This window comes from Leucopleurus acutus, assembly GCF_964270905.1.
Source record: "Leucopleurus acutus genome assembly, chromosome: 9".
In the NCBI taxonomy this organism is placed as follows: domain Eukaryota; kingdom Metazoa; phylum Chordata; class Mammalia; order Artiodactyla; family Delphinidae; genus Leucopleurus; species Leucopleurus acutus.
In genome coordinates this window covers 23,060,954-23,087,177 of record NC_139144.1, presented here as the reverse complement: position 1 = coordinate 23,087,177, position 26,224 = coordinate 23,060,954, and the positions used below count along the sequence as shown (strand labels likewise).

At 39.9% G+C, this 26,224-nt stretch overlaps 2 protein-coding genes across 2 annotated transcripts in view; one reads left to right on the top strand and one right to left on the bottom strand.

Moving 5' to 3' along the window:
• Positions 1-3,565, bottom strand: part of FBXL13 (F-box and leucine rich repeat protein 13) — a gene marked incomplete at both ends in the record, with an annotated part of 183,419 nt that extends 179,854 nt beyond the window's left edge. The window contains 1 exon segment of the mRNA XM_082846252.1: positions 3,491-3,565. Coding sequence (XP_082702378.1) covers positions 3,491-3,565 — 75 coding nt within the window.
• A 261-nt stretch (positions 3,566-3,826) lies between these two features.
• The window catches only part of ARMC10 (armadillo repeat containing 10), a 37,449-nt gene continuing 15,051 nt past the window's right edge, over positions 3,827-26,224 (top strand). Inside the window, exons 1-4 of the mRNA XM_082846928.1 lie at positions 3,827-4,170; positions 20,151-20,299; positions 22,609-22,743; positions 25,903-26,079. Of these exons, the coding sequence (XP_082703054.1) occupies positions 4,032-4,170; positions 20,151-20,299; positions 22,609-22,743; positions 25,903-26,079 (600 nt within the window). The 5' untranslated portion in view covers positions 3,827-4,031. The remainder of the gene's footprint in view (positions 4,171-20,150; positions 20,300-22,608; positions 22,744-25,902; positions 26,080-26,224) is intronic.

Sequence of the window (26,224 nt, the reverse complement as noted above, 5' to 3'; positions counted from 1 at the left end):
TAAGTTAAAAAAAAAAAAAAAAAAAAAAAGCTAACATATTTATGATCGGAGTCCCAGAGGGAGAAGAGAGAATTAGGTAGAAGCAGAATTTGAAAATGACCAAGAATTTTCTAAAACAGATGAAAAATATCAATCAACAGATTCAGTAAGCCCAGTGAATCAAGCAGGATTGAAAAAAAAAAATTCAGCCTCTATTCAAAAGTTGGCAGGGAAATGATATCCTAAGTAGACAGCCAGGTTTTATTCAGGACAGGTATGTGGAGTTCAGAAGAGGTTAAATATACATAGAAATCTGTGATGAAAGATGATGGATTCCAAAACTTGCAGAAGATGGGTTTTAGAAGAGTGCTAGGCATGGAAAATTGGGTCAGGCGAATAGATGTACAGGGATATGAGACACAATGGGATTCAGCCTGATAGTCTCTTAGGGGAAGCAGGTAATCAGGTTAAGGTGGGTGTGTGAGGCTCTCTTGCACCTGCTGGTAACGTGGTAGCAGAGGTGAGTGAAGGACTCCTCAGAAGAATATCGTCTTAGGCAATGGGGAGCACTTCTAAGGGCCTCTTTTCTCTAGGGGCAAAACAGTATGGTAGGCTGGTGAGGAAGAGGTGCTCTCATCCAGAGGAGGAACCAGGGATGCCTCTTGCAGCCATGTAGTGTTATGGCAAGTGGAGAGCAAGGCAAGGAGAGGTTACTACTTCCCTGATGTTCCCTGACCCTCAACTTGAGTCCAGTTGTGCTACCTGCGCCATGGCCAACTTGGACTGAGTCATCACTCAGAATGGCTTTATCCTGAATCTTAAATAGCCCTCTGTATCTGCAGGTTCTTCATTCATGGATTCAACCAAATGTGGATCCAAAATGTTTGGGGAAAAATTCCATTGTTTCAAAAAGCAAAAGAGTTCACTGTGTGCAGGCAACTATTTACATAACATTTACATTGGATTAGGTACTATAAGTGATCTAGAGATGATTTATTTAGAGGTGATTTATACAGTGGGATGTATGTATGCAAATACTATGCCATTTTATACAAGGTCCTTGAGCATGCACAGATTTTAGTATCCATGGCGGGTCCTGGAACCAACCCTGAGGATACTGAGGGACAACTGTATTAGGTCCTTTGAGGAGGCTCTTTCTCCCCAGGATAGTTTCACCCCTCCAGGCCTACTTGTATTGATACGATAGTACAAAAATGGTTTCAAAGAGGGAAAATTGATGATCCACAGATTTTTCAGGTTCTCCCCTTGGAAACTAAGTCCATTTCCTTTTTATAAGTTTGGAATTTTGCACTATGAAGTCATGTGTTATTTTTATTTATTTATGGCTGTGTTGGGTCTTCGTTTCTGTGCAAGGGCTTTCTCTAGTTGTGGCAAGCGGGGGCCACTCTTCATCGCGGTGCGCGGGCCTCTCACTATCGCGGCCTCTCTTGTTGCGGAGCACAGGCTCCAGATGTGCAGGCTCAGTAGTTGTGGCTCACGGGCCCAGGTGCTCCACAGCATGTGGGATCTTCCCAGACCAGGGCTCGAACCCGTGTTCCCTGCATTGGCAGGCAGATTCTCAACCACTGCGCCACCAGGGAAGCCCTGAAGTCATGTGTCAATATATCTGACCAAGAAAAAGTTCTAATAAAACAAAAAAATGAAGATACTGAGAGAGAACTATACAAACATTCCACTTTCTGACCCCCATCTCCTACTTTCCAGCTCCCTCACTCAATTACTCCCTCTACCCCTCTTCATTCCCCTCTTACAAACTTCTACTTTCTACCCACATATCAGTATTATGTCTTGTTCTCATTTCCCACCCAGTCCTTAGAGTCCTTGCCCATCACTTCAGGCACTCTCAAAAGCTTAGCTCCCTCACCATTGCCCTTCCATTATATATGTCTGGCAAACTCCTATCCTGGATGAAGTCAACTCTTATTTGTGTACCTGCATCTGATTTACTGAGTGCTGCTTGAGAAAATCATATAACTGGGAAGATGAGTACCATGCTCTCTACACATTTTCAAATATAATTGTACAGAGGTAAAACATGAATGAAACTCATCATAAAAAAATTAAAACAATACAGATGTATATGGAGTAAAAGATGAGAGTTCTCTCCTAAAACCATTCCCCAAAACATTGCTATTAAGTTTGCCATATGTTCTATGCATGTATTATTGTCTTAAATATAGATATATATATGCATGTACATATATATACATATAAACACACATATATACACATATACATACATATATGAAATCAGATAGGTAGCTAGATTGTAGTACACACTTTGTTAAGCAATTTGCATTTTTTTCTTTTCTTTTTAAAATTTAATATGTCACGGAGAGCCCTTCTTCTCAAAAGGTACAGGTATATTTTATTCTACATAATATCCCATTCCCTTACTTACACTTAGGTAATAACCATTTTCACTATGAACAATGTTATAATGAAAATATTTGTACATCCTTCTGATTACATGTGCAAATACGTCTCTAAAGTGGATCCTCAGAAGTGGAAATGCTTGGTCAAAGGGTATTCGTATTTAACATTTTAATACATATTTCTAAATTACCATCCAAAAAGGAGGAGCTATACTGAATTGCCCTCCCACCTGCGTAGGAGAGTTACTACCCCAAGCTGGGCTCTCAACACTGCCTGGCTCTCCTTCTCTTTCCTTCCCTAGACTTCTAACTCTCCCTCCTTCTCTGCATAACTTAACTACTCAAAACCTCTTCTGCACCCTCCATCCCCACCCAAACATACCATTCTTGGCAAATATTTCACCTAATATTAGCAGAGAAAATGGAAGTCACCAGAAGAGAACGTTCTTGACTTCCTATCCCCAAACCTACAAAACCTATCCACCTCTTGTCCTCCTTCCCTCCTGTTACAAGGCAGGTGGGTGAGGACAGTCCTTCCTCCCGTGTTTAAGTCCTGGTTGTGCGGTCCTTCCCTTCACCAAGGGCTAACTACCTTCCATCTAAAGGTCTCAGCTTCCACTCCTCAGCCAACTTAAATCTATTTTCTGCCTTCATCGCTCTACTGAAAACCCAAACTCACCTTGGGTCAAATCCACTACACCTTTTCAGGTCCTTATCTTAGGTGACACTATTGCCCACTCTCTTCATAAAGCCACACTCTCCTGCTTTTCCTTCTCTGTCTCCACAGCACTTCATTTTCACTCCTCTAGTCTTCAGGCTCCTCTTGTCCAAAACTTAAAAGTTGGAGTTTGGGGTTTCTGTCCCGAGGCCCTTTGTTCCTTTTCTCTGGGAGATGTCACCCATTCCCCCCTTTCAGCCACTGTCACCCCTCTGTCTTCAACTCTGATCAGAACTCTGTTCAGCCCAGACCGCCGACCTGCCCAAATGTGACTTCATCCTTTCCTTTTCGCTCCTCTGAACCTCCACTCCCTCTCTCCACCAAACCCCAGTCCCTCCTCTGGGAAATCTCTTCCAATTCCTTTCTCTTCTAACTCCGGCGCACTTGGCTCCAGTACCTCGCAGACCTGAGAAATGTATTTCTCCTTGAAGTAGTTCCTCAGCCTGGGTCTGGCAAGGCGCAGCGAGGCCATGACCAGAGGCCCTGCTGAAACTCTGCGCTTCCAGCCTGCTCTTCACGCCCCGCGCAGCAGGAGCCGCGCCTGGCTAGGGGCTGGCGCGTCTCGGCGTTGCCCCGGCAACCACGCTGCGTGGGGGGGAGGGGCTAGGCGCTGCGTTGCCGCGAGCGCCCACCCTGGTGCCGAGGACTGCCGGGAGGGAGGTGAATCTCGGGCCGGCCTGGGGGCGGTCCCTGGTGTGTGCTCTTGGGGCGTTCAGTCCTTGCAGCTCTTCACCGAGTCCCGCTCTCCTTCACCCGCGCCCCGCCCAGACTCGAGGAAGCCGCCGGGACGCGTCCGGGCCGACAGGGCGGTTTCCGAGAGGCGGAGCTCAGTCGCCCATTTCCTTTCTCCGTCGGCTAGAACCCGGACGGCGGCAGCACCCTCTGGCTTCGGACCATCCTGCGCCAGGCCCAGCGCTGCGCGTGGCCCCAGCGGCAGCATGGGCGGCGCCCGGGATGTGGGCTGGGTGGCGGCGGGCCTGGTCCTAGCGGCCGGCGCCTGCTACTGCTTCTACAGGCTGACGCGGGGCCGGCGGCGAGGCGTCCCCGGGCTACGGCTGCGCCCCTCGCGGTCTGCAGGTGAGGCCACGGGGTGCCTGGCAGGTGGGCGGGGACGGGGACTGTGGCTTTCCCAGAGTGGGGGTTGAAGACGCCACAGGTGCTCGTGGCTTTTCAGTGCTGGGAGTAAATAAGGAGCCCAGCCAGGGAGGGAGGCTGATGAGAAGGGCAAAGTCGGGAAGCCCAGGTGCAAAAGACGGGTCTTCCACGTGATTGGGTGAGTGTAGGGTTCAGAGCTGGTTCCCCGCCTCCATTTCTTTGTTCAAAATTCCAGGATGAAAAATTGCCCAGACTTTCTTGTCTGAGTCTGGCGTCACAGCTGAGAACAGTTTCTCAAAAGCGTGTTGATTGCCTCTCAACGTTAAAGCTTGCTCCCGGCCTTTGTGTTACCAGGGGGATTCTGGGGCGATAGATGAAATTCTGCGTGCAGGTAGCCTGGAAGAAGGGACGCCAGAGGGGCAGTTCTGAGGGGAGGTACTTTGAAGTCGCCGTGGTCTATATATATATATATATATATATATATATATATATATATATATATATATACACACACACAAAGTATGCGAGAGATCCTGGAGATACAGATATAGCTATGTATATCAAATTAGAACAGTTGTCTGCATGGAGGACACCCTCCTGGCGGACAAGTGCATGGTGAGGTTTCGGTCCAAAAATTGATTGCTGCATTCAGGATTCTAACAACTTGTTGAATGTTCTAGGGGGTATTTCAGGTCATGAAAGCTGTTACAGAAATAATTAAAAATAAAATCTCCTGCCAACCAAGAAATTCCTCTCTACAAATGTAGGAAAGAACTAAATAGCTTTATTAGAGAATAAGCATTAAACCAGGTTGCTACGCCCATCACGGGCAATCTGCTAATGGGATTGCAAAGACAGAATTCTCACCCCTTTATGTATCCAACCAGAGATAACCTATAACCTCTTTCATATTAAGTACATGCCGTCAAGATAAACAGTAATTTGTCCTTAAGAGGACTTGACAGAACCATTTGCTACACGTAGTTCATTCTAAATTCACAGGTAGTTGGGGTGGTATTTGTGTTAGCTAATAGCCGTTATGTAGAAGAAAAATAAGACTTCTCAGTATCTATGATAACCGCGTAGTTACAACACAGAGCCAAGAACCGAGCTCTGACTCACCCAGAGATAAGGAGATGGGGACTCCATCTTCCTTGATGTTTACACTTCAGATGACACCAAAGACGCTAAGAAAGATTTTCTTGGGTTTTAAACCGGCAAGAGGCTTACTTAGCTTTTAAAAAGATGTATATTTATATCAAAGGGACAGACAAAGGATTTACAATTACTAGTTTGCTCAAGGAAATGTTCTCAGAAAAGGGAGTGGGTGAAAGGTTTCTTTCCCTTTTGGCACAAGGGGGAAAAAATTCATTTTAAAACAGATTTGGACTTACCTTTACTTCCAAAGCCTACTTTGTTGTCTTTGTGTCAGAGATATTTTTGTATAAGTAGTCAGGTGACCCGAACTCAGATACCTTCTCACTTACACTTACTCAACATGATGAACACTGACAAAGTCTTACTACCCCCCCAAATCACCAGTACCTTGGCCAGGCAGCTTACAAAATACGTTGCTCACAGCTACTACCTGAAGCTACACTCTTTTCTTTGAAGAAGACTCAAGAAATACCCATTTTGTCAGCATCACCCTTATGTTTTGGAGGGTGATCTATTTTTTTTAAATTGAGATAAACACTGTATTAGTTTTAGGTGTACAACATAATGGTTTGACATTTGTATATATTGCAAAATGATCACCATAGTAAGGTTAGTTGACATCCATCACCACAAGTTTTCTTGTGATGAGAACTTTTAAGGTCTACTGTCTTAGCAACTTTCAAGTATACAATACAGTATTGTTAACTATAGTCACCAAGCTGTACTTTACACTCCTAGTACTCATTGCCCTTATAACTGAAAGTTTGTACCCTTTGACCTAGATCTTCCCATTTCCTTCAGCCCCCAGCCCCTGGCAACCACCATGACACTCTGTTTCTATGAGTTGAGTTTTTTAGATTCCACATAAAAGTGAGATCATTGTGTATTTGTCTTTCATCATCTGACTTATTTCTCTGGACATCATGCCCTCAGGATCCATCCATGTTGTCACAAATGGCAGGATTTCCTTCTTTTTTATGGCTGAATAACATTCGATTGTATGTATGTGTGAGTGTGAGTGTGTGTGTGTGTGTGTGTGTTATCACGTTTTATTTATACATTCATCCATCGATTGACACTTAGGTTGTTTCCATGTCTTGGCTATTGTAAATAATGCTTCAGTGAACATGGCAGTGCAAGTATCTTTTCAAGGTGGTGATTTCGTGGAATCACGAAGTGGAATTGCTAGATCATGCGGTAGTTCTGTTTTTTTAGAATTTTTTTGAAGTTATTTTTGATGTGGACCATTTTTAGTCTTTATTGAATTGTTACAATATTGCTTCTGTTTTATGTTTTGGTTTTTTGGCCACGAGGCCTGTGGGATCTTAGCTCCCTGACCAGGGATTGAACCTGCACCCCCTGCATTGGAAGGTGAAGTCTTAAATCACTAGACTGCCGGGAAGTCCCTGGTAGTTCTATTTTTAATTTTTTGAGGAACCTCCATATTTTCCATAGTGATTGGAAATTTACATCCCCACCAACAGTGCACAAGGGTTCCCTTTTCTCTACATCCTAACCAACACTTGTTATCTATTGTCTTTTTGAGGATAGCCATTCTAACAGGTGTGAGGTGATAGCTAATTGTGGTTTTGGTTTGCATTTCCCTGAAGATTAGTGATGTTGAGCCCCTTTTCGTGTACTTGTTGGCCATTTGAATGTCTTTGGGGAAAGGTCCATTCAGAGCCTCTGCCCATTTTATAATTAGATTGTTTCTTTTTTTTTTCCTATTGAGTTGCTTGAGTTTTTAAATATATTTTAGATAGTAACCATTTATCAGATAAATGATTTACAAATACTTTCTCCCATTTCATGGGTTGCCTTTTTATTTTGTTGATGGCTTACTTTGCTGTACAGAAGATTTTTTCATGTAGTTCCACTTGTTTATTTTGCTTTTGTTGCTTTTGCTTTTGGTCAAATCCAAAAAATCATGTCAAGACCCATGTCAAGGAGCTTACCATCTATTTTTTTTTAGGAGTTTTAGGTTTCAGGTCTTTTTTTTAAGAATTTATTATTTATTTATTTATTGGCTGCTTTTGGGTCTTCCTTGCTGCATGTGGGCTTTTCTCTAGTTGCGCCAAGTGGGGGCTACTCTTTGTTGTTGTGCGCGGGCTTCTCACTGCGGTGGCTTCTCGTTGCGGAGCATGGGCTCTAGGCGCAGGGGCTTCAGTAGTTGTGGCCCACGGGCTCTAGAGCGCAGGCTTAGTAGTTGTGGCGCACGGGCTTAGTTGCTCCGCGGCATGTGGGATCTTCCCGGACCAGGGCTCGAACCCGTGTCCCCTGCATTGGCAGGCAGATTCTTGACCACTGAGCCACCAGGGAAGCCCCTAGTTTTCAGGTCTTATATTTAAGACTTTAATCCTTTATGAGTTGATTTTTGTGTATTGTGTGAGATAGTGGTTCGGTTTCCTTCTTTTTTGTGTGTGAATTTTATTTTATTTTTTATACAGCAGGTTCTTATTAGTTACCTATTTTATACATATTAGTGTATATATGTCAATCCCAATCTCCCAATTCATCCCACCACCATCCACTGCTTTCCCCCCTTGGTGTCCATACGTATGTTCTCTACATCTCTGTCTTTATTTCTGCCTTGCAGACTGGTTCATCTGTAGAAAAATGGTACAGATGAACTGGTTTGATTCTTTGGCATGTAGCTGTCCAGTTTTTCCAACACCATTTATTAATGAGACTCTTCTTTCCCTATTGTATAGTCCTGGCTCCTTTGTCATAAATTAATTGATCATGTGTGTGGGTTTATTTCTGGGCTGTCTGTTCTATTCCACTCATCTATGTGTCTGTCTTTGTGCCGATACCATACTGTTTTGATTACTATAATATAGTTTGAAATCAGGAAGCATGTGAGTTTCTGTTGTGGATTTTTGGTTTGCAGTTACCATCCATGAGGTTTTGATATAGCAGTGCATATATATATAAACAAGATAGTTTTGAGTTACTGGTCTCTTAATCTCAAATACATTTCCAATGTCCTGCATTTCTCCTCTCCTCACAGTTGATGGTTTTGATATTTGTGTGTGGATGATTTCCTAACTTTACTGTATGTTTGCCTTTACCAGTGAGCTTTACCCATTCATAATTTTCTTGTTTTTAGTTTTGGGCTTTTCTTTTTCGCCTAGACAAGTTCCTTTAGCATTTGTTGTAAAGCTGGTTTGGTGATGCTGAATTCCCTTAACTTTTGCTTGTCTGTAGACATTTTTGATTTCTCTGTCAAATCCGAATGAGAGCCTTGCTGGGTAGAGTATTCTGTTTTTGTTTTTTTTTTTAATATTTTATTATTTTGTTTTTTTTGTTTTGTTTTGTTTTTCACACACACACACACAGTATTTTATTTTTACAAGAGATAGACTGACACCAAGCATTGTAAATGGATGACCACAACAAAAGCAACAATGATTGCAATTACCAAACACGAAACACACTCACACTATGTCATAATATTGACATTCACTCCAGTAATCCTCCACTGTAATAGCTCCTTTACTTTGCAGTGAAAATTGATTTGTATATTTTTTGCCTTTGAGTCCTTGTGGGATTTTTTTTTTTTATTCAAACAGAAGGTCACAAAAATTATAATCATCCTCATCAGTTCACTCAGTCCCCTATAATCAACTTTTTTTCATCTTGATCTTTTGTTAGCACTTTATGAGTTCATCAGTTTTCCATTAGAGTTCTGAAAATGCTTATTCATTCAGTTCAGCAGTATAGTCAGTTACCAGAAACGTGTACTTGTGTTTTCCATGAATTCCTTGAAGATGAAACCCTTTTATAGGAACATATTTGCAAAAGCATCAGAGTACACCCAGAACTGTCTGTAAATGACAAAAGACTTAAAAATGACCACGGTTAAAGATTTGATGAAAGTTCATAATAATGCAATTGACAAGGAAATTTAGTTATTTCTGAGATATACATTTTAAAGTAATAACTAGAATTATGACTTATAATACCCGAACATACAAGATTTTTAGAAATTTCATGTAATGTCTGAAACATTTATATTAACATATTTCCATAAAAATAACCCAAGGAAAGTTTAGTTGTTTTGCTTGTTTTTTTATACTGCAGGTTCTTATTAGTCATCGATTTTATACACATCAGTGTACACATGTCAAACCCAATCGCCCAATTCAGCACACCACCGTCCCCACCCCACCACGGTTTTCCCCCCTTGGTGTCCACGTGTCTGTTCTCTACATCTGTGTCTCAACTTCTGCTCTGAAAACTGGCTCATCCGTACCACTTTTCTAGGTTTCCACATACATGCATTAATATACGATATTTGTTTTTCTCTTTCTGACTTACTTAACTCTGTATGACACTCGCTAGATCCGTCCACGTCTCAACAAATGACTCAGTTTCATTCCTGTTTATAGCTGAGTAATATTCCATTGTATATATGTACCACATCTTCTTTATCCATTTGTCTGTCAATGGACATTTACGTTGCTTCCATGACCTGGCTATTGTAAATAGTGCTGCAGTGAACATTGGGGTGCATGTGTCTTTCTGGATTATGGTTTGCTCTGGGTATATGCCCAGTAGTGGGATTGCTGGATCATATGGTAATTCTATTTTTAGTTTTTTAAGGAACCTCTATACTGTTCTCCATAGTGGCTGTATCAATTTACATTCCCACCAACAGTGCAAGAGGGTTCCATTTTCTCTGCAACCTCTCCAGCATTTGTTGTTTGTAGATTTTCTGATGATGCCCATTCTAACTGGTGTGAGGTGATACCTCATTGTAGGCTTGATTTGCATTTCTCTAATAATTAGTGATGTTGAGCAGCTTTTCATGTGCTTCTTGGCCACCTGTATGTCTTCTTTGGAAAAATGTCTATTTAGGTCTTCTGCCCATTTTTGGATTGGGTTACTTGTTTTTTTGATATTGAGCTGCATGAGCTGTTTATATATTTTGGAGATGAATCCTTTGTCCATTGATTTGTTTGCAAATATTTTCTTCCATTCTGAGGGTTGTCTTTTTGTCTTGTTTATGGTTTCCTTTGCTTTGCAAAAGCTTTGAAGTTTCATTAGGTCCCATTTGTTTATTTTTGTTTTTATTTCCATTACTCTAGGAGGTGGATCAAAAAAGATCTTGCTGTGATTTATGTCAAAGAGTGTTCTTCCTATGTTTTCCTCTAAGAGTTTTATAGCGTCTGGTCTTACATTTAGGTCTCGAATCCATTTTGAGTTTATTTTTGTGTATGGTGTTAGGGAGTGTTCTAATTTCATTCTTTTACATGTAGCTGTCCAGTTTTCCCAGCACCACTTACTGAAGAGACTGTCTTTTCTCCATTGTATATCCTTGCCTCCTTTGTCATAGACTAGTTGACCATAGGTGCGTGGGTTTATCTCTGGGCTTTCTATCTTGTTCCATTGATCTATGTATCTGTTTTTGTGCCAGTACCATATTGTCTTGATTACTGTAGCTTTGTAGTATACGATGAAGTCAGGGAGTCTGATTCCTCCAGCTCCGTTTTTTTCCTTCAAGACTGCTTTGGCTATTTGGGGTCTTTTGTGTCTCCATACAGATTTTAAGATGATTTTTTCTAGTTCCATAAAAAATGCCATTGGTAATTTGATAGGGATTGCATTGAATCTGTAGATTGCTTTGGGTAGTAGAGTCATTTTCACAATATTGATTCTTCCAATTCAAGGACATGGTATATCTCTCCATCTGTTGATAACATCTTTAATTTCTTTCATCAGTGTCTTATAGTTTTCTGCATACAGGTCTTTTGTCTCCCTAGGTAGGTTTATTCCTAGGTGTTTTATTCTTTTTGTTGCTGTGGTGAATGGGAGTGTTTCCATAATTTCTCTTTCAGATTTTTCATCATTAGTGTATAGGAATGCAAGGGATTTCTGTGCATTAATTTTGTATCCTGCAACTTTACCAGATTCATTGATTAGCTCTAGTAGTTTTCTGGTGGCATTTTTAGGATTCTCTATGTATAGTATCATGTCATCTGCAAACAGTGACAGTTTTACTTCTTCTTTTCCCATTTGTATTCCTTTTATTTTTTTTGTCTTCGCTGATTGCTGTGGCCAAAACTTCCAAAACTATGTTGAATAATAGTGGTGAGAGTGGACATCCTTGTCTTGTTCCTGATCTTCGAGGAAATGCTTTCAGTTTTTCACCATTGAGAATGATGTTTGCTGTGGGTTTGTTGTATATGGCCTTTATTATGTTGAGGTAAGTTCCCTCTATGCCCACTTTCTGGAGAGTTTTTATCATAAATGGGTGTTGAATTTTGTCAAAAGCTTTTTCTGCATCTATTGAGATGATCATATGGTTTTTATTCTTCAATTAGTTAATATGGTGTATCACATTGATTGATTTGCATATATTGAAGAATCCTTGCATCGCTGGGATAAATCCCACTTGATCGTGGTGTATTATTGTTTTAATGTGTTGTTGGATTCTGTTTGCTAGTATTTTGTTGAGGACTTTTGCACCTATATTCACCAGTTACATTGGTCTGTAATTTTCTTTTTTTTGTAGTATCTTTGTCTGGTTTTGGTATCAGGGTGATGGTGGCCTCATAGAATGAGTTTGGGAGTGTTCCTTCTTCTGCGATTTTTTTGGAAGAGTTTGAGAAGGATGGGTGTTAGGTCTTCTCTGAATGTTTGATAGAATTCACCTGTGAAGCCATCTGGTCCTGGACTTTTGTTTGTTGGAAGGTTTTAAATCACAGTTTCAATTTCATTACTTGTGATTGGTTTGTTCATATTTTCTATTTCTTCCTGGTTCAGTCTTGGAAGGTTATAACTTTCTAAGAATTTGTCCATTTCTTCCAGATTGTCCATTTTATTGGCATAGAGTTGCTTGTAGTAGTCTCTTAGGATGCTTTGTATTTCTGCGGTGTCTGTTGTAACTTCTCCTTTTCAGTTTTCTTTTTTGCCTAGAGAAGTTCCTTTAGCATCTGTTGTAACGCTGGTTTGGTGATGCTGAATTCCCTTAACTTTTGCTTGTCTGTAAAGCTTTTTGATTTCTCTGTCAAATCCAAACGAAAGCCTTGCTGGGTAGAGTATTCTTGGATGTAGGTTTTTCCTTTCATCATTTTAAATACATTGTACCACTTCCTTCTGGCCTGCAGAGTTTCTGCCGAAAAATCAGCTGATAACCTTATGGGGATTCCCTTGTATGTTATTTGTTGCTTTTCTCTTACTGCTCTTCATGTTTTCTCTTTGTCTTTAATTTTTGTCAGTTTGTTTAATATGTGTCTCAGCCTGTTCCTCCTTGGGTTTATCCTGTATGGGACTCTTTGCGCTTCCTGGACTTGAGTGTTTCCGTTCCCATGTTAGGGAAATTTTCAGTTACTATCTCTTCAAATATTTTCTCAGGTCCTTTCTCTCTTCTCTTTCTGGGACCCCTATAACGTGAATGTTGGTGCCTTTAATGTTGTTCCAGAAGTCTCTTAGACTGTCCTCGTTTCTTTTGTTTTTTCTTTGTCCTGTTCTGCAGCAGTGATTTCCACCAATCTGTCTTCCAGCTCACTTATTCATTCTTTTGCGCCATTTATTCTGCTACTGATTCCTTCTAGTGTATTTTTCATTTCAGTTATTGTATTGTTCATCTCTGTTCTTTTCTTTTTTTTTTTTTGCGGTACGTGGGCCTCTCACTGTTGTGGCCTCTCCCGTTGTGGAGCACAGGCTCCGGACGCACAGCTTCAGCGGCCATGGCTTACGGGCCCAGCCGCTCCGCGGCATGTGGGATCTTCCCGGATCAGGGCACAAACCCGTGTCCCCTCCATCAGCAGGTGGATTCTCAACCACTGCGCCACCAGGGAAGCCCCATCTCTGTTCTTTTAATCTTCTAACTCTTTGTTTAACATTTCTTGTATCTTCTCAGTCTGTGCCTCCATTGTTTTTCTGAGATCTTGGATCATCTTTACTATCATTGTTCTGAATTATTTTTCAGGCAGTTTGCCTATATCCACTTCAATTATTTGTTCTTCTGGGGTTTTATCTTGTTCCATCGTCTGGAACATATTTCTCTGCCGTCTCATTTTTTTTCTAACTTTCTGAGTTTGTGGGCTCTGTTCTGCAGGCTGCAGGATTGTAGTTCTTCTTGCTTTTGATGTCTGCCCTCTGGTGGGTGAGGTTGGTCCGGGAGCTTGTGCAGGCTTCCTTGTGGGAGGGACTCGTGTCTGCCCACTGGTGAGTGGAGCTGGGTCTCGTCTTTCTGGTGGACAGTGCCATGTCAAGTGGCATGTCTAGAAGTGGCTCTGGGCTCAAGACAACTTTAGGCAGCCTGTCTGCTGATGGGTCGGGCTGTGTTCCCACCCTGTTGGTTGTTTGGCCTGAGGCATCCCAGCACTGGAGTCTGCAGGCTGTTGGATGGGGCCAGGTCTCGGTGCCAAAATGGTGACCTCCAGGAGAGCTCACACTGAGGAGTATTTCCTAGGGGCCTCCGCCACCAGTGATGTTGCCCCTGTATTGGGCCACAGCCAACCCCCACCTCCCCAGGAGTCCCTCTGAGATCCGCAGGTGGGTCTGGTCCAGGCTTCTGTGGACTCACTGCTTTACCCTGGGTCCCAGTGCACATGAAACCTTGTGTGCACCCTCTAAGAGTGGAGTCTCTGTTTCCCCCAGTCCTGTGGAGTCCCGCACTCAAGCCTCACTGACCCTCAAAGCCAAATGCTCTGAAGTCTCCTTCTCCCAATTCCAGACCCTCAGGCTGGGGAGCCTCATGTGGGGCTCAGAACTCTTAGTTCCTGTGGGAGAACCTCTGTGATATAATTATTTTTCAGTTTGTGGGTCACCCACTTGGCAGGTATGGAATTTGATTATATAACAGAAGCGCTCCTCCTACTGTCTTGTTGTGGCTTCTTCTTTGTTTTTCGGTGCAGAATATCTTTTTTGGTAGGTTCAAGTCTTTTTTTTGTTGACTTGAACAAAAAACATGGTTATTCGGCAGTTAGTTGTGTTTTTGGTGTTTTTGTAAGAGAAGGTGAGCTCAAGTCCTTCTACTCCGCCATCTTGTCTCCCATCACCTCTACAAGAATTGTTAAAATGACTTTAAGTGGAAAGGAAAAAGGCACAACTAGAAACGTGAAAATTACAAAAGGAAAAATGTTATTAGTAAAGGTAAATATACAGTAAACGTAGTAAATCAACGGCATGCCAAGCTAGTAGGAAGGGTAAAAGACAAAAGTAGTGAAATCGTCTATATCCACAATAAGTAAAGAGATACACAAAACAAAAAGATGTAAAATATGATGTCAAAAACAGTAGTCATGGGCATGGGGGGAGTAAAAATGCAGGGTTGTTAAAATGTGTTTGAAATGAAGAGATCAGCAACTTAAAACAATCACATATATACATATGTGTGTGTGTGTGTATGTATATATATATATGTATTGCTATATATGAGTCATGGTAACTACAAGCCAGAAATCTATAGTAGAATCAAGAAGAAGATGTAACAATTTTAAACATATGTGCACCCATCATAGGAGCACGTAAGTACATAGCAGATATTAAGAGACATAAAGGGGGAAATCGATAGTAACATAATAATAGTTTGGGACTTTAACACACCACTTACATCAGTGGACAGATCATACAGACAGAGAATGAATAAGGAAACAGTGGCTTTAAATGACACATTATACCAGAAAGAACTATTAGATATATATAAAACATTCCATCCAAAAGCAGCAGAATACACATTCTTTTCAAGTGCACATGGACCATTTTTCAGGGTAGATCACATGCTAGGCCACAAAAAAAGTCTCAGTAAACTTAAGAAAATTGAAATTATATCAACCATCTTTTCCAACCAGAATAGTATGAGACTAGAAATTAACTACAAGGAAAAAACTGCAAAAAACAAATACTTGGAGGCTAAAACATATGCTGTTGAACAACCAATAGATCACTGAAGAAATCAAAGAAGAAAGTAAAAAATACTGGAGACAAATGAAAACAGAAACACAAAGATCCAGAATCTATGGGATGCAGGAAAAGCAGTTTTTTTTTTTGTTTTATTTATTTATTTATTTTTTGTGGTACGCGGGCCTCTCACTGTTGTGGCCTCTCCCATTGTGGCGCACAGGCTCCGGACGCGCAGGCTCAGTGGCCATGGCTCACGGGCCTAGCCGCTCTGCAGCATGTGGGATCTTCCCAGACCGGGGCACGAACCCATGTCCCCTGCATCAGCAGGCAGACTCTCAACCACTGCGCCACCAGGGAATCCCAGGAAAAGCAGTTTTAAGAGGGCATTTTATGCGATACAGGCCAGCCTCAGGAAACAAGAAAATTCTCAAATAACCTAACCTTACACTTAAAGGAACTAGAAAAAGAAGACCAAACAAAACCCAAACTTAGCAGAAGGAAAGAAATTATAAAGATCAGAGCAGAAATAAATGAAATAGACTCATAAAAAAAAATAGAAAATATCAGTGAAACTGAGAGCTAGCTCTTTGGTAAGATAAAATTGATAAACCTTTAGCCAGACTCATAAAAACAAAAAGAGAGGGCCCAAATCAATAAAATCAGAAATGAAAAAGAGGTTAGGACCAACACCACAGAAATAGAAAGGATTATAAAATACTACTATGAACAAATATATGCCAATAAAATGGAAAACCTAGAAGAAATGGACAAATTCCTAGAAATGTACAATCTCCCAAACTGAACCAGTAAGAAATAGGAAACATGAACAGACCAATTACCAGTAATGAAATTGAATAGTTTTTAAAACTCCCAACAAACAAAAGTCCAGGACCAGATGTCTTCACGGGTAAATTCTACCAAACATTTAGAGAAGTGTTAGCACGTGTCCTTCTCAAACTATTCCAAAAAGTTGCAGAGGAAGGAATGCTTCTGAACTCATTCTATGAGGCCAGCATCACCCTGATGCCAAAACAAGACAAAGATATCACACAGAAAAGAAAATTGCAGGCCAATATCATTGAACATAGATACAAAAGTCCTCAACAAAATATTAGCAAACTGAATTTAACAGTACAATAAAAAGATCATACACCATGATCAATTGGGATTAATTCCAAGGATGCAAGAATGGTTCAGTGTTGGCAAATGAATCAATGTGATACACCACATTAATGAACTGTAGAATAAAAATCATATGATCATCTCAACTGATGCAAAAATGTTTTGACAAATTCAGCATCCTTTTTTTTTTTTAACAAAACCCTCAACCAAGTTGGTATAGATGGGACATACCTCAACATAATAAAGGCCGTATATGAGAAGCCCATAGCTAACATGATATTCAGTGGTAAAAAGCATTTTCCTCTAAGATCAGGAACAAGATAAGGATGCCCACTCTTGCCACTTTTATTCAACATAGTATTTATTGGACGTCCTACCACAGCAATCAGACAAGAAAAAGAAATAAAAGGAATCCAAATTTGAAAGGAAAAAGTAGGACTGTCACTGTTTGCAAATGACATGATACTATACATAGAAAATCTCAAAGACACCATCAAAAAGCTCATCAATGAATTTGGAAAAGTTGCAAGATGCAAAATTACTATACAGAAATCGGTTGCATATCTATACACTAACAACGAACTATTGTAAAGAGAAATTAAGGAAACAATCCCATTTTCCATCACATCAAAAAGCATAAAATACCTAAGTATAAATCTGTGTAAGGAGTTAGAAGACCTATACCTAGAAAACTTTAAGACACTGATGAAAGAAATTGAAGATGATGCAAATAGATGGAAAGATATACATGTTGTGCATTGACTGGAAGAATCCATATTGTTAAAATGACCATATTCTCCAAGGCAATCTACAGATTCAATGCAATCCCTATCAAAATACCAATGGCATTTTTTCAAAAACTAGAACAAATAATTTAAAAATATTTATGGAAACACAAAACACCCCGAATAGCCAAAACAATCTTGAGAAAGAAGAATAAAGCTGGAGGAATCAGGCTCCTGGACTTCAGACTATACTGCAAAGCTACATTTATCAAAACAGTATGGTACTGGCACAGAAACAGACACATAGATCAATGGAACAGAATAGATAGTTCAGAAATAAAGCAAGAACTTATGGTCAATTAATGTACAACAAAGGAGGCAAGAATATACAATGGGGAAAAGCTAGTCTTTTTAATCAGTGGTGCTTAGAAAACTGGACAGCTACATTTAAAAGCATGAAATTAGAACATTTTCTCATATCATATGCAAAAATAAACTCAAAATGGAACAAAGACCTACATGTAAGACTGGAAAGTATAAAACTACTGGAAGAAAACATAGGCAGAACACTCTTTGACATAAATCGTAGCAATATTTTTTTGAACCTGTCTCCTAAGGCAAAGGAAACAAAAGTAAAAATAAGCAAATAGGACCTAATTAAACTGAAAAGCTTTTGTACAACAGAGGAATCCATTTGCAAAACAAAAACACAACTTACTGAATGGGTGAAAATATTTGCAAATGATGCAACCAACAAGGGGTTACTTAATATCCAAAATATATAAACACCTTATACAACTCAATACCAAAAAAAGAACCTGGTTAGAAAATGGGCAGAAGACCTGAACAGATATTTTTCCTAAGAAGACATGTAGATGGGCAACAGGGACATGAAAAGATGCTCAGCATTGCTAATGATCAGAGAAATGCCAATCAAAGCCACAGTGAGATATCACCTCACACCTGTCAGAATGCTGTCATCAAAAAGACCACAAATAACAAGTATTGGTAAGGATGTGGAGGAAAGGGAATCATTATACACTGTTGGTGGGAATGTAAATTGGTGCAGCCACTGTGGAAAACAGTATGGACATTCCTCATAAAACTAAAATGGGACTACCACATGATCCAGCAATTCCACTCTTGGGTATATATCCAAAGACATAAAAATGCTTTAAGGTAGGCATTATTAACTCCCATGTAATAGATGAAGAAACTGAGTCTTGGAGAGGTTAAGTCTCTCAGCTGGTAAATAGCTTAGCTGGAATTTGAACCAGACTTAACCTTGGCTTACTTTTACTTTTAACCACATTGCACTTCCTTCCTTCAAGTGAAAAATCTATGATTTAACACTTTTCCCTGTAAATTTTTATTTGGCTATTTATAAATAATTTATGTATCTATGAAACTTTTTAATGACTTTGTGGGAAAATGTATAAGGAAGTTATAGGATTTTGAAATGTTTTGGAAGTATGAATGAGTTAAATTTATCCTATTTCTGTCATGTGTATATGTATAAAATTACACAACTTCAGAGCTGTACAGGAACTTTTGGAACCAGTTATAGTGTTTGACCAACCTTATTTTACATGTGAGAAGACTGAGACCCAAAAGAGGTTAAGTGGTTGTCTGCAGCTTTGTATTTTCATTTCTCTGGTCTCTGCTACTAACTCCTTTGTGACATTAGGCAAATCCTTAAATGATCCTGGTCTCAGTTTCTTTGTGTGTAAAATAAGAGGTTTGGATGAACCCCCCAAAAATCTTTCCATTTTAAAAATCTGTGTTTTTGTCATTGTTTCACTTACCTTTTCAAGTATTCTTTGGGTGAAATTCTTTTATAAGGTGCTAATGAGGCAGGTAGTGGATTCAGGTGTAAAAGCATGGTACAGAGGTTCTGATTATAAGACATGGGAGTGAGAATCTGCTGGCTTTTTGGCTTTTAGATTTTCCTAATAATTGATTTCTTGTTTGGCTTCTTCAGGACATCATATCACTTATTGGCTCCCATAATCTAAACTTGTCTGTTTACCTCATATTTGTCTGTGTTTCCTCTTTAAGCAATATACTCAATTATTTTAATAAAGTGATACATGTTTACTGTAAAAAAATCAGAAAGTACTCATGAGCACAGGGGTAGAAAATAAGTCATTCATAATCCCAGCATCCAAAGATAACTTTTAATAATTTGAGAGACATTTTTAAAAACAAAAAGCACAGCTGTGACATCATACAGCACCTCTTGTTATAAACTGCCCCCTCAGCCCCACCCTGGGCAATGTACTGTGGACACTTGCACTGTCTGACCTATTCTCATAGTTTAATTTGGAGAGAATCATGTTCTATGTTTATAACACAATTATAGCATTATACAAATGGTTTCTGTTTTTCCTGTGGTGATTTCTATAAAGAGGAGTTTTTAAAAAAGGTTAGAGCTATAAATTTTAAATGTTCCTGAGCAGATCCAGCATTTGACTACTTGACCTATTCCTCAGAAGAACAGCTTTTATCATCACCCCCAGGTGGACTGCTGTTCTTGCGTCTCGGTCATCATGCCTTGCTCATATAAACCAAACAAAAGCGCCCCACGAGCAGCATGACTGGGCCACTCCCATAGCTTTTGCTCCAGCCTGAGGCACTCTTAAAACTGTGATCAGAACAGTTCTCCCTAATGCAAATTCTGTTTCTTAATAATCTATGTCTGTAGGGAAGTGCTCCACTGGATGGGTGTACTTGATTTTTACAAAGAAGAAACAGAAAATGCTGTTGGCATGCAGTGCCTTACTAAAAGAGAAATGCTGTTGGCATGCAGTGCCTTACTAAAAGAGAAATGCTGTTGGCATGCAGTGCCTTACTAAAAGAGAAAAGTAACCATTGGCTAATTTCTTAACGTTTATAAGCCTCAGTATTCTGTCTGAGAATTATAATAAATTGAGAATTATAATAGTATCCTCTGCCAAGGGTCACTTGAAGATTAAATGAAATATGGCATTTGAAGTGCTTAAAACTGTGCCTGGCATCAGAATATGCATTCAGTATTGTTCGTAAAAAAAATTTGTCTCATATTGATTTTAAATGAACTTTAATAACTTTATTCTTATGCAGAAGACTTAACCAATGGCTCATATGATGATATCCTAAATGCTGAACAACTTCAGAAACTCCTTTACCTGCTTGAGTCTACTGAGGATCCTGTCATTATCGAAAGAGCTTTGGTCACTCTGGGTAACAATGCAGCCTTTTCAGTCAACCAAGTGAGTACCCTAGTCTCTGCAAACACGTTCCTCCTATTCTCACACACCAGCACCAATTGTGACCGTGATAAGTTACTTAACCTCTCAGAGCCTCGATTTTTTCATCTATATAGTATGGCTATGGATACCTACAGAATAACGTTTGTTTACTTCTGAAAAGCACAGCCTAATAGTAATACGAGTAGCAATAGGATTCTAGATCAAGATCCTTATGAAGTTGGTCACTGGCATCACATTTGTAATAAGTGTATCTAATCAACACTTAGCATTGCGTGGCCTTTTTAATTATTTAAAGTTCAGCAGTGCTGCAGTAGAGCAACAAAAGCATCTGACATTTAAGTACATGTTTTACATTGTACACAGGGCTTATGAGGATGGTTCTGATGCAGGTGCTCCCTAGACCACACGCTGACAACCACGGACCAATGTAAATGGCCTCTGCTTCCTCCCCCCACTACCCATGGAGAAAAGTAAAACAGTTTTTGTCATTATTTTCAGCTAATGCCCTTTCTTAACATTGTCATGCATGCACAGTTTTGAATTTATACTTCATTTTAGTCCGTATTTATCCATCATGTCAAGGTTTACTCTAAAGCTCTAGCGATTTATAGGGAGATACAAGGAATATTTGTCTGTTACTCACATTTCAGTTGTAAATGACAGAACCCAACTTAAATTATTTCAAACCAAAAAGGGAAAGTATTGAGCTTAGTTAACTTGGACATCCAAGGGTATCATTGGTTTCAGGCACAAGTGTGAATATAGTTCAGGGTTACAGAAAAAATTATCAGACCTTCTCTTTCTCTGTCTTTTGGCTGCTTACCCCTGCTTCTTTTTGTGTTTTGATCTCTGTCTCTCTGGCCACAAAGAGGTTTTCTTCACAGGGATGGAAAGAAAGCCACTGGCCTCTCAAGGCTTCATCATTGTAGCTTATGATCTGAAAGGTGGAGTTGCTCTGCTAGGATAAGTGCCAACCCTTTGGACTGATTGTTGGGCCAAAGCACCCTGGACCATGATTACCAAGGCCTGGCTCACATGTGCATCCTGCAGCCAAAAACAACAGGGATGGGTGTGAACACAATTGACCAGCAGTCCCACCAGGGACTATATAGGATAGAGGAGGTGTTGTGTCTGCCCCAATAGAAAGAGGGGTGCCAGGCAGATGGAAACAACAGATGGTGACTAGCTTATTAGCATGCCTGTATTGGGGTTATTTCCGATGCCATAGTTTTATATTCCTCTGAAACAAACTGTAGTCAGAGTGAGGGGGTCAGAAGCCACTGGTGAACAAGTACTTTCTTCAGTAATGGGAGTTGGTGTCCCTCGTCATCAATTATAATGCCTTCATCTGCTTTAACAGTACAGTTTTTTTTGTTTTTTTTTTTTAAAGGGCTGTTTTCTAGTAACCACACATTCTTTGAAAGAACCTGGAATTGTAGAGGGAAAACTTCTTTATCTCTTTTTCTGATAGAATGGCATGTTTTGGCCTGACAGGAGTCTTTTTCAGCTATTTTTCTTGTGAGGAATGAAAGTTTATGTCTCTTTCAACGTTGGGACAAAGGCACATAGTATTTAGTGTTGCAGTTGATTGTGAGAAATCTCCAGATTATTTTTCCTCTGAAAATTTGGGCACCATTTCCAAACTGTGTGGAACTTTAATACTTCAAGATGTTAATAAGTTTTCTTCCTCTCCCCCAACTGAAAAATGATCTTCTTTACGGATAAAGTTTATAGAAGTACTATATTCAATACTCCCCTCTCGGAGACTCCAATGCACACGAACATAGGATTGCATCAAAATAAAGAGACGTGTTTAGTCTTGTTATACCCAGAGTTTCTCAAAGTTACTTATCCATGAAAGCTCCCTTTTTTTTAATGGAGCATCTACTAAAATCTTGAGGGATTAGTGTTCCAAAGTATTCATTTTAGCAAAACAATACTGTAGTGTTCTAAATCTTAATGCATTTCCAAATTGGCCTGTAATAGAGATATAACTTATTTCAAAGTAAAATAATTTTGTTTGTAAATTGCTTTGAGATCATTATAGTAGCTCTTGTAGTAGATATAAATCTTCATTGTATATCACCATGCTATAGTTTAAATATTACATATATTAATAATTTATTTTCAATTGGTTTCTTTACCTATAAAATTATGGGTAGTAAACTTTTTAAAAAAATAGGAATTAGAGGTTGTATATGGGAACAGTATTTCCAAAGAGTCATTAGTTTTTATTTGTATTTGTAGATGCAAAGAATATAATGAAGTGGGGTGCATTTTGAAGTCATGGTCCTGTTTTTCCTTCTTAGGTCACGATTCGTGAATTGGGTGGTATTCCAATCATTGGAAGCAAAATCAACAATCCCAACCAGAGTATTAAAGAGAAAGCTTTAAATGCACTGAATAACCTGAGTGTGAATGTTGAAAATCAAATAAAGATAAAGGTGAGTTATCTGAAATCACAAAAGGTAAGGATTTCTGTAAATGAAAGAGAAAAATAACAAAAAGGTAAGTAATGAAATTTTAGTAGGCCATACTTTATAACTTTATAGCCAAGAATTATTTTTATTTTTTTCCAGCTTTATTGAGATATAATTGACATAAATATTGTATAGGTTTAAGGTATACGACATGATGATTTGATACACATATATATTGCAAAATGATGACTGCTACTGTATAGCATTGGCAAACACCTCCGTCACCTCATAATTACCTGTGCGTGCATGTGTGTGTGTGGTGAGAACATTTGAGATCTACTCTCTTAGCAACGTGCAAGTATACAATATAGTATTGTTAACTGTAGTCACCTTGCTGTACATTTGACTCCACAACTTATTCACCTGATAACTTGGTTTGTCTGCTTTGATCACATCTCCCCATTTCCTTCACCTGAACATTCTCCTCTCTGTTTCTGTGAGTTTGGCTTTTTCAGATCCCACATGTAAATAAGATCATTCATTGTTTGTCTTCTCTGTCAGACTTATTTCACTTAACGTAATGCCCTCAAGGTCCGTCCATTTTTCACAAATAGCAGGATTTCCTTTTTTATAGTGAATAGTATTCCATTGTATATACACACATTTCCTTTATCCATTTGTCCATTGATTGACACTTAGGTTATTTCTATGTCTTGGCTATTGTGACTAACACTGCAGTGAACATGGGGGTGCAGATGTTACTTTGAGATAGTGATTTTGTTTTCTTTGGATATATACCCAGAAGTGGGATTACTGGATCATATGGTAGTTCTATTTTTAATTTTTTGAAGAATATCCATACTGGTTTCCATAGTGGCTGCACCAACCACCAACAGTACACAAGGGTTCCTTTTTCTCCACATCCTTGCCAGCACTTGTTCCTTCTTGTCTTTTTGATAACCACTCTACTAGGTGTGAGGTGATATCTCACGGTGGTTTTGATTTGCATTTCCCTGATGATTAGTGACGTTGAACATCTTTTCGTGAACCTATTGACCATTTGTATGTCTTTGGAAACATGTCTGTTCAGGCCCTCTGCTCATTTTTATGGAGACTAAGTCAGAGGAAGGAGGGACCTGAACCAGCCAATAAGAAGTGCAGTGGACTTCTGAATTGGGGGTTCAGTTTAATCCAAGTGTGGTAAAGGAACCAGGCCAAAGTCAGATAATATCAGCAGGAAGACACAATAAATGAGGAAATTATGTGAATTCAACATTTATTGAGCTCCTGCTCTGTGTTAACAGAGTTTAGAAATGAACATGATTAGCTCTTGTTTTAAGAAAGCTAGAAGGAGGGATGAGGCAAGTCCACAAATAGTTGTAATTCAAGGCAGAACATGATGAAATACTTTAAGGAAAAATACAAGTAAAATATCATTGAATACACAGAAAGGAGAGATTTCATTCAGAAGTTTCTGTAAAAGGTAGAGCCCAAGATGGCTCTTAAGACTGTCTAAGCTTTCTACGGGCAGAGTTGGGGAAGGAGGGAATCACAAGAGAAAGGAACAAGGTGAGGTGGGCACGGCTCCAGGAATAACTGAGCTGGCCCATTTGGTAATCTTGTTGCTAGAACTGAAATAGAGAAAAGATTCAGAGCTAATAAGGATGTAAATGCTCAGCACATTTTAGGAAATGCTTTGAAAGACATGAGCATCCTGTGAAAATACATGATTTATAATGATTCTAAGGAAATGCCATTTTTTAAAAGGATGGATGTATAATGAAATGGTGACCCAGGACAGCCAGATTGATTTGTAAATATCATTTAGATCTTGAAACCAGATTAAAATTGTAATCTCTCTTTGCTTTACTGCCATTAGGTAACATGAATACATTTGGATATTTTTAAAAGTTAATACTGGCTTATGGGACAGTTGGTAATTCCTTAGCATTTTATATTAGGGAATTTTTCTTACCAATTAGAATGTTTGGTGGAGTTCAGACTTAGGTGAATACCAATTATTTGTGAGACATAATTTTTCCAAGCTGGAGAGATCATGGCCAAACATAGAAAATAGAGTTTCAGAAAAATTTCCATCACCCTGGGTTTAGTTTAGATCTGTCATGTGTGAAATAGGAGTACTACTGGCATTGCATTACCTTTTGCCAGTGGCGGTTTACAATATTATGAAGGAGTAGTTCATATACATATACCTCGGTAAATAAGAACCTTGGGCCAAATAGAGTTTGCCTCTGCTTTTTTTTTTTAATTAATTAATTTATTTATTTTTGGCTGTGTTGGGTCTTAGTTGCTGTGCGCAGGCTTTTCTCTAGTTGCTGTGAGTGGGGGCTACACTTCGTTGCGGTACGCGGGCTTCTCATTGTCGAGGCTTCTCTTGTTGCGGAGCACGGGCTCTAGGTGCGCGGGCTTCGATAGTTGTGGCACGTGGGCTCAGTAGTTGTGGTGCGTGGGCTCTAGAGCGCAGACTCAGTAGTTGTGGCGCACAGGCTTAGTTGCTCCGCAGCATGTGGGATCTTCCTGGACCAGGGCTTGAACCCGTGTCCCTTGCATTGGCAGGCGGATTCTTAACCATTGCGCCACCAGGGAAGCCTTCTGCTTCCTTTTGAAGGAAAGAACTCTAAAGAAAAGTTCTATTTGACTTTGTGTCTCCCCCATTCTTTACTTCTAACATGGTATCACCCCTAGATCCTACTGTTCAGGTACTTAACCATGGTACAAAATGGCCCTACAGGTCTTCTTCCTCATCCAAGTGTGCCCAGACACAGAAAGGCAGACTGGGTTGGGAGGCCCCCCACTGGTGTTGGGAGCATGGTCTCTGGGGTTGGACACTGCTCCACCAGCTCGTTACATTGGGCAGGGGGTCCAAGCTCCTGGAAGAGTTTAAAGTCCTTGTCAGTAAAATGGCCATAATAACACTGCCTCATTAGAGTTGTCTCAGGGCTGAAGTGAGGTATATCTGTAAAATGCTCCGTGCCTCCCATTAACAAGGGCAGCTTAAAAAAAAAGAAAGTCACCCAAGTTTGAGGGCTGGATACAAATACCATCTTTCCTAAGGAGCAAGTCTCATCCTGAACAATCACCCTGTTCTGCTGTGCAGAAAAGTTACGGTTCAATAGAAAAATTTTGGAGATCCTAAGACGCTCACTTTTTCCCCGCCTTCAGGTGTACGTCAGTCAAGTCTCTGAGGATGTCTTCTCCGGCCCCCTGAACTCCGCTGTGCAGCTGGCCGGACTGAGGTTGTTAACAAACATGACAGTGACCAATGACCACCAGCACATGCTTAGCAGTTACATTACAGACCTGTTCCACTTGTTGCTCACGGGAAACGGAAGCACCAAGGTATGAAGGAAGTGGTTGGTCATTACTTGCAGTACAAACAGCTATTGCATCCAGTTTATTAAGATTGGAATTAAGTTTACAAGTCACCCGTCTTAAGTTGATACTCCTCAAAACAGAAAGTTCAAAGTTTACTAAAAACCCTTAC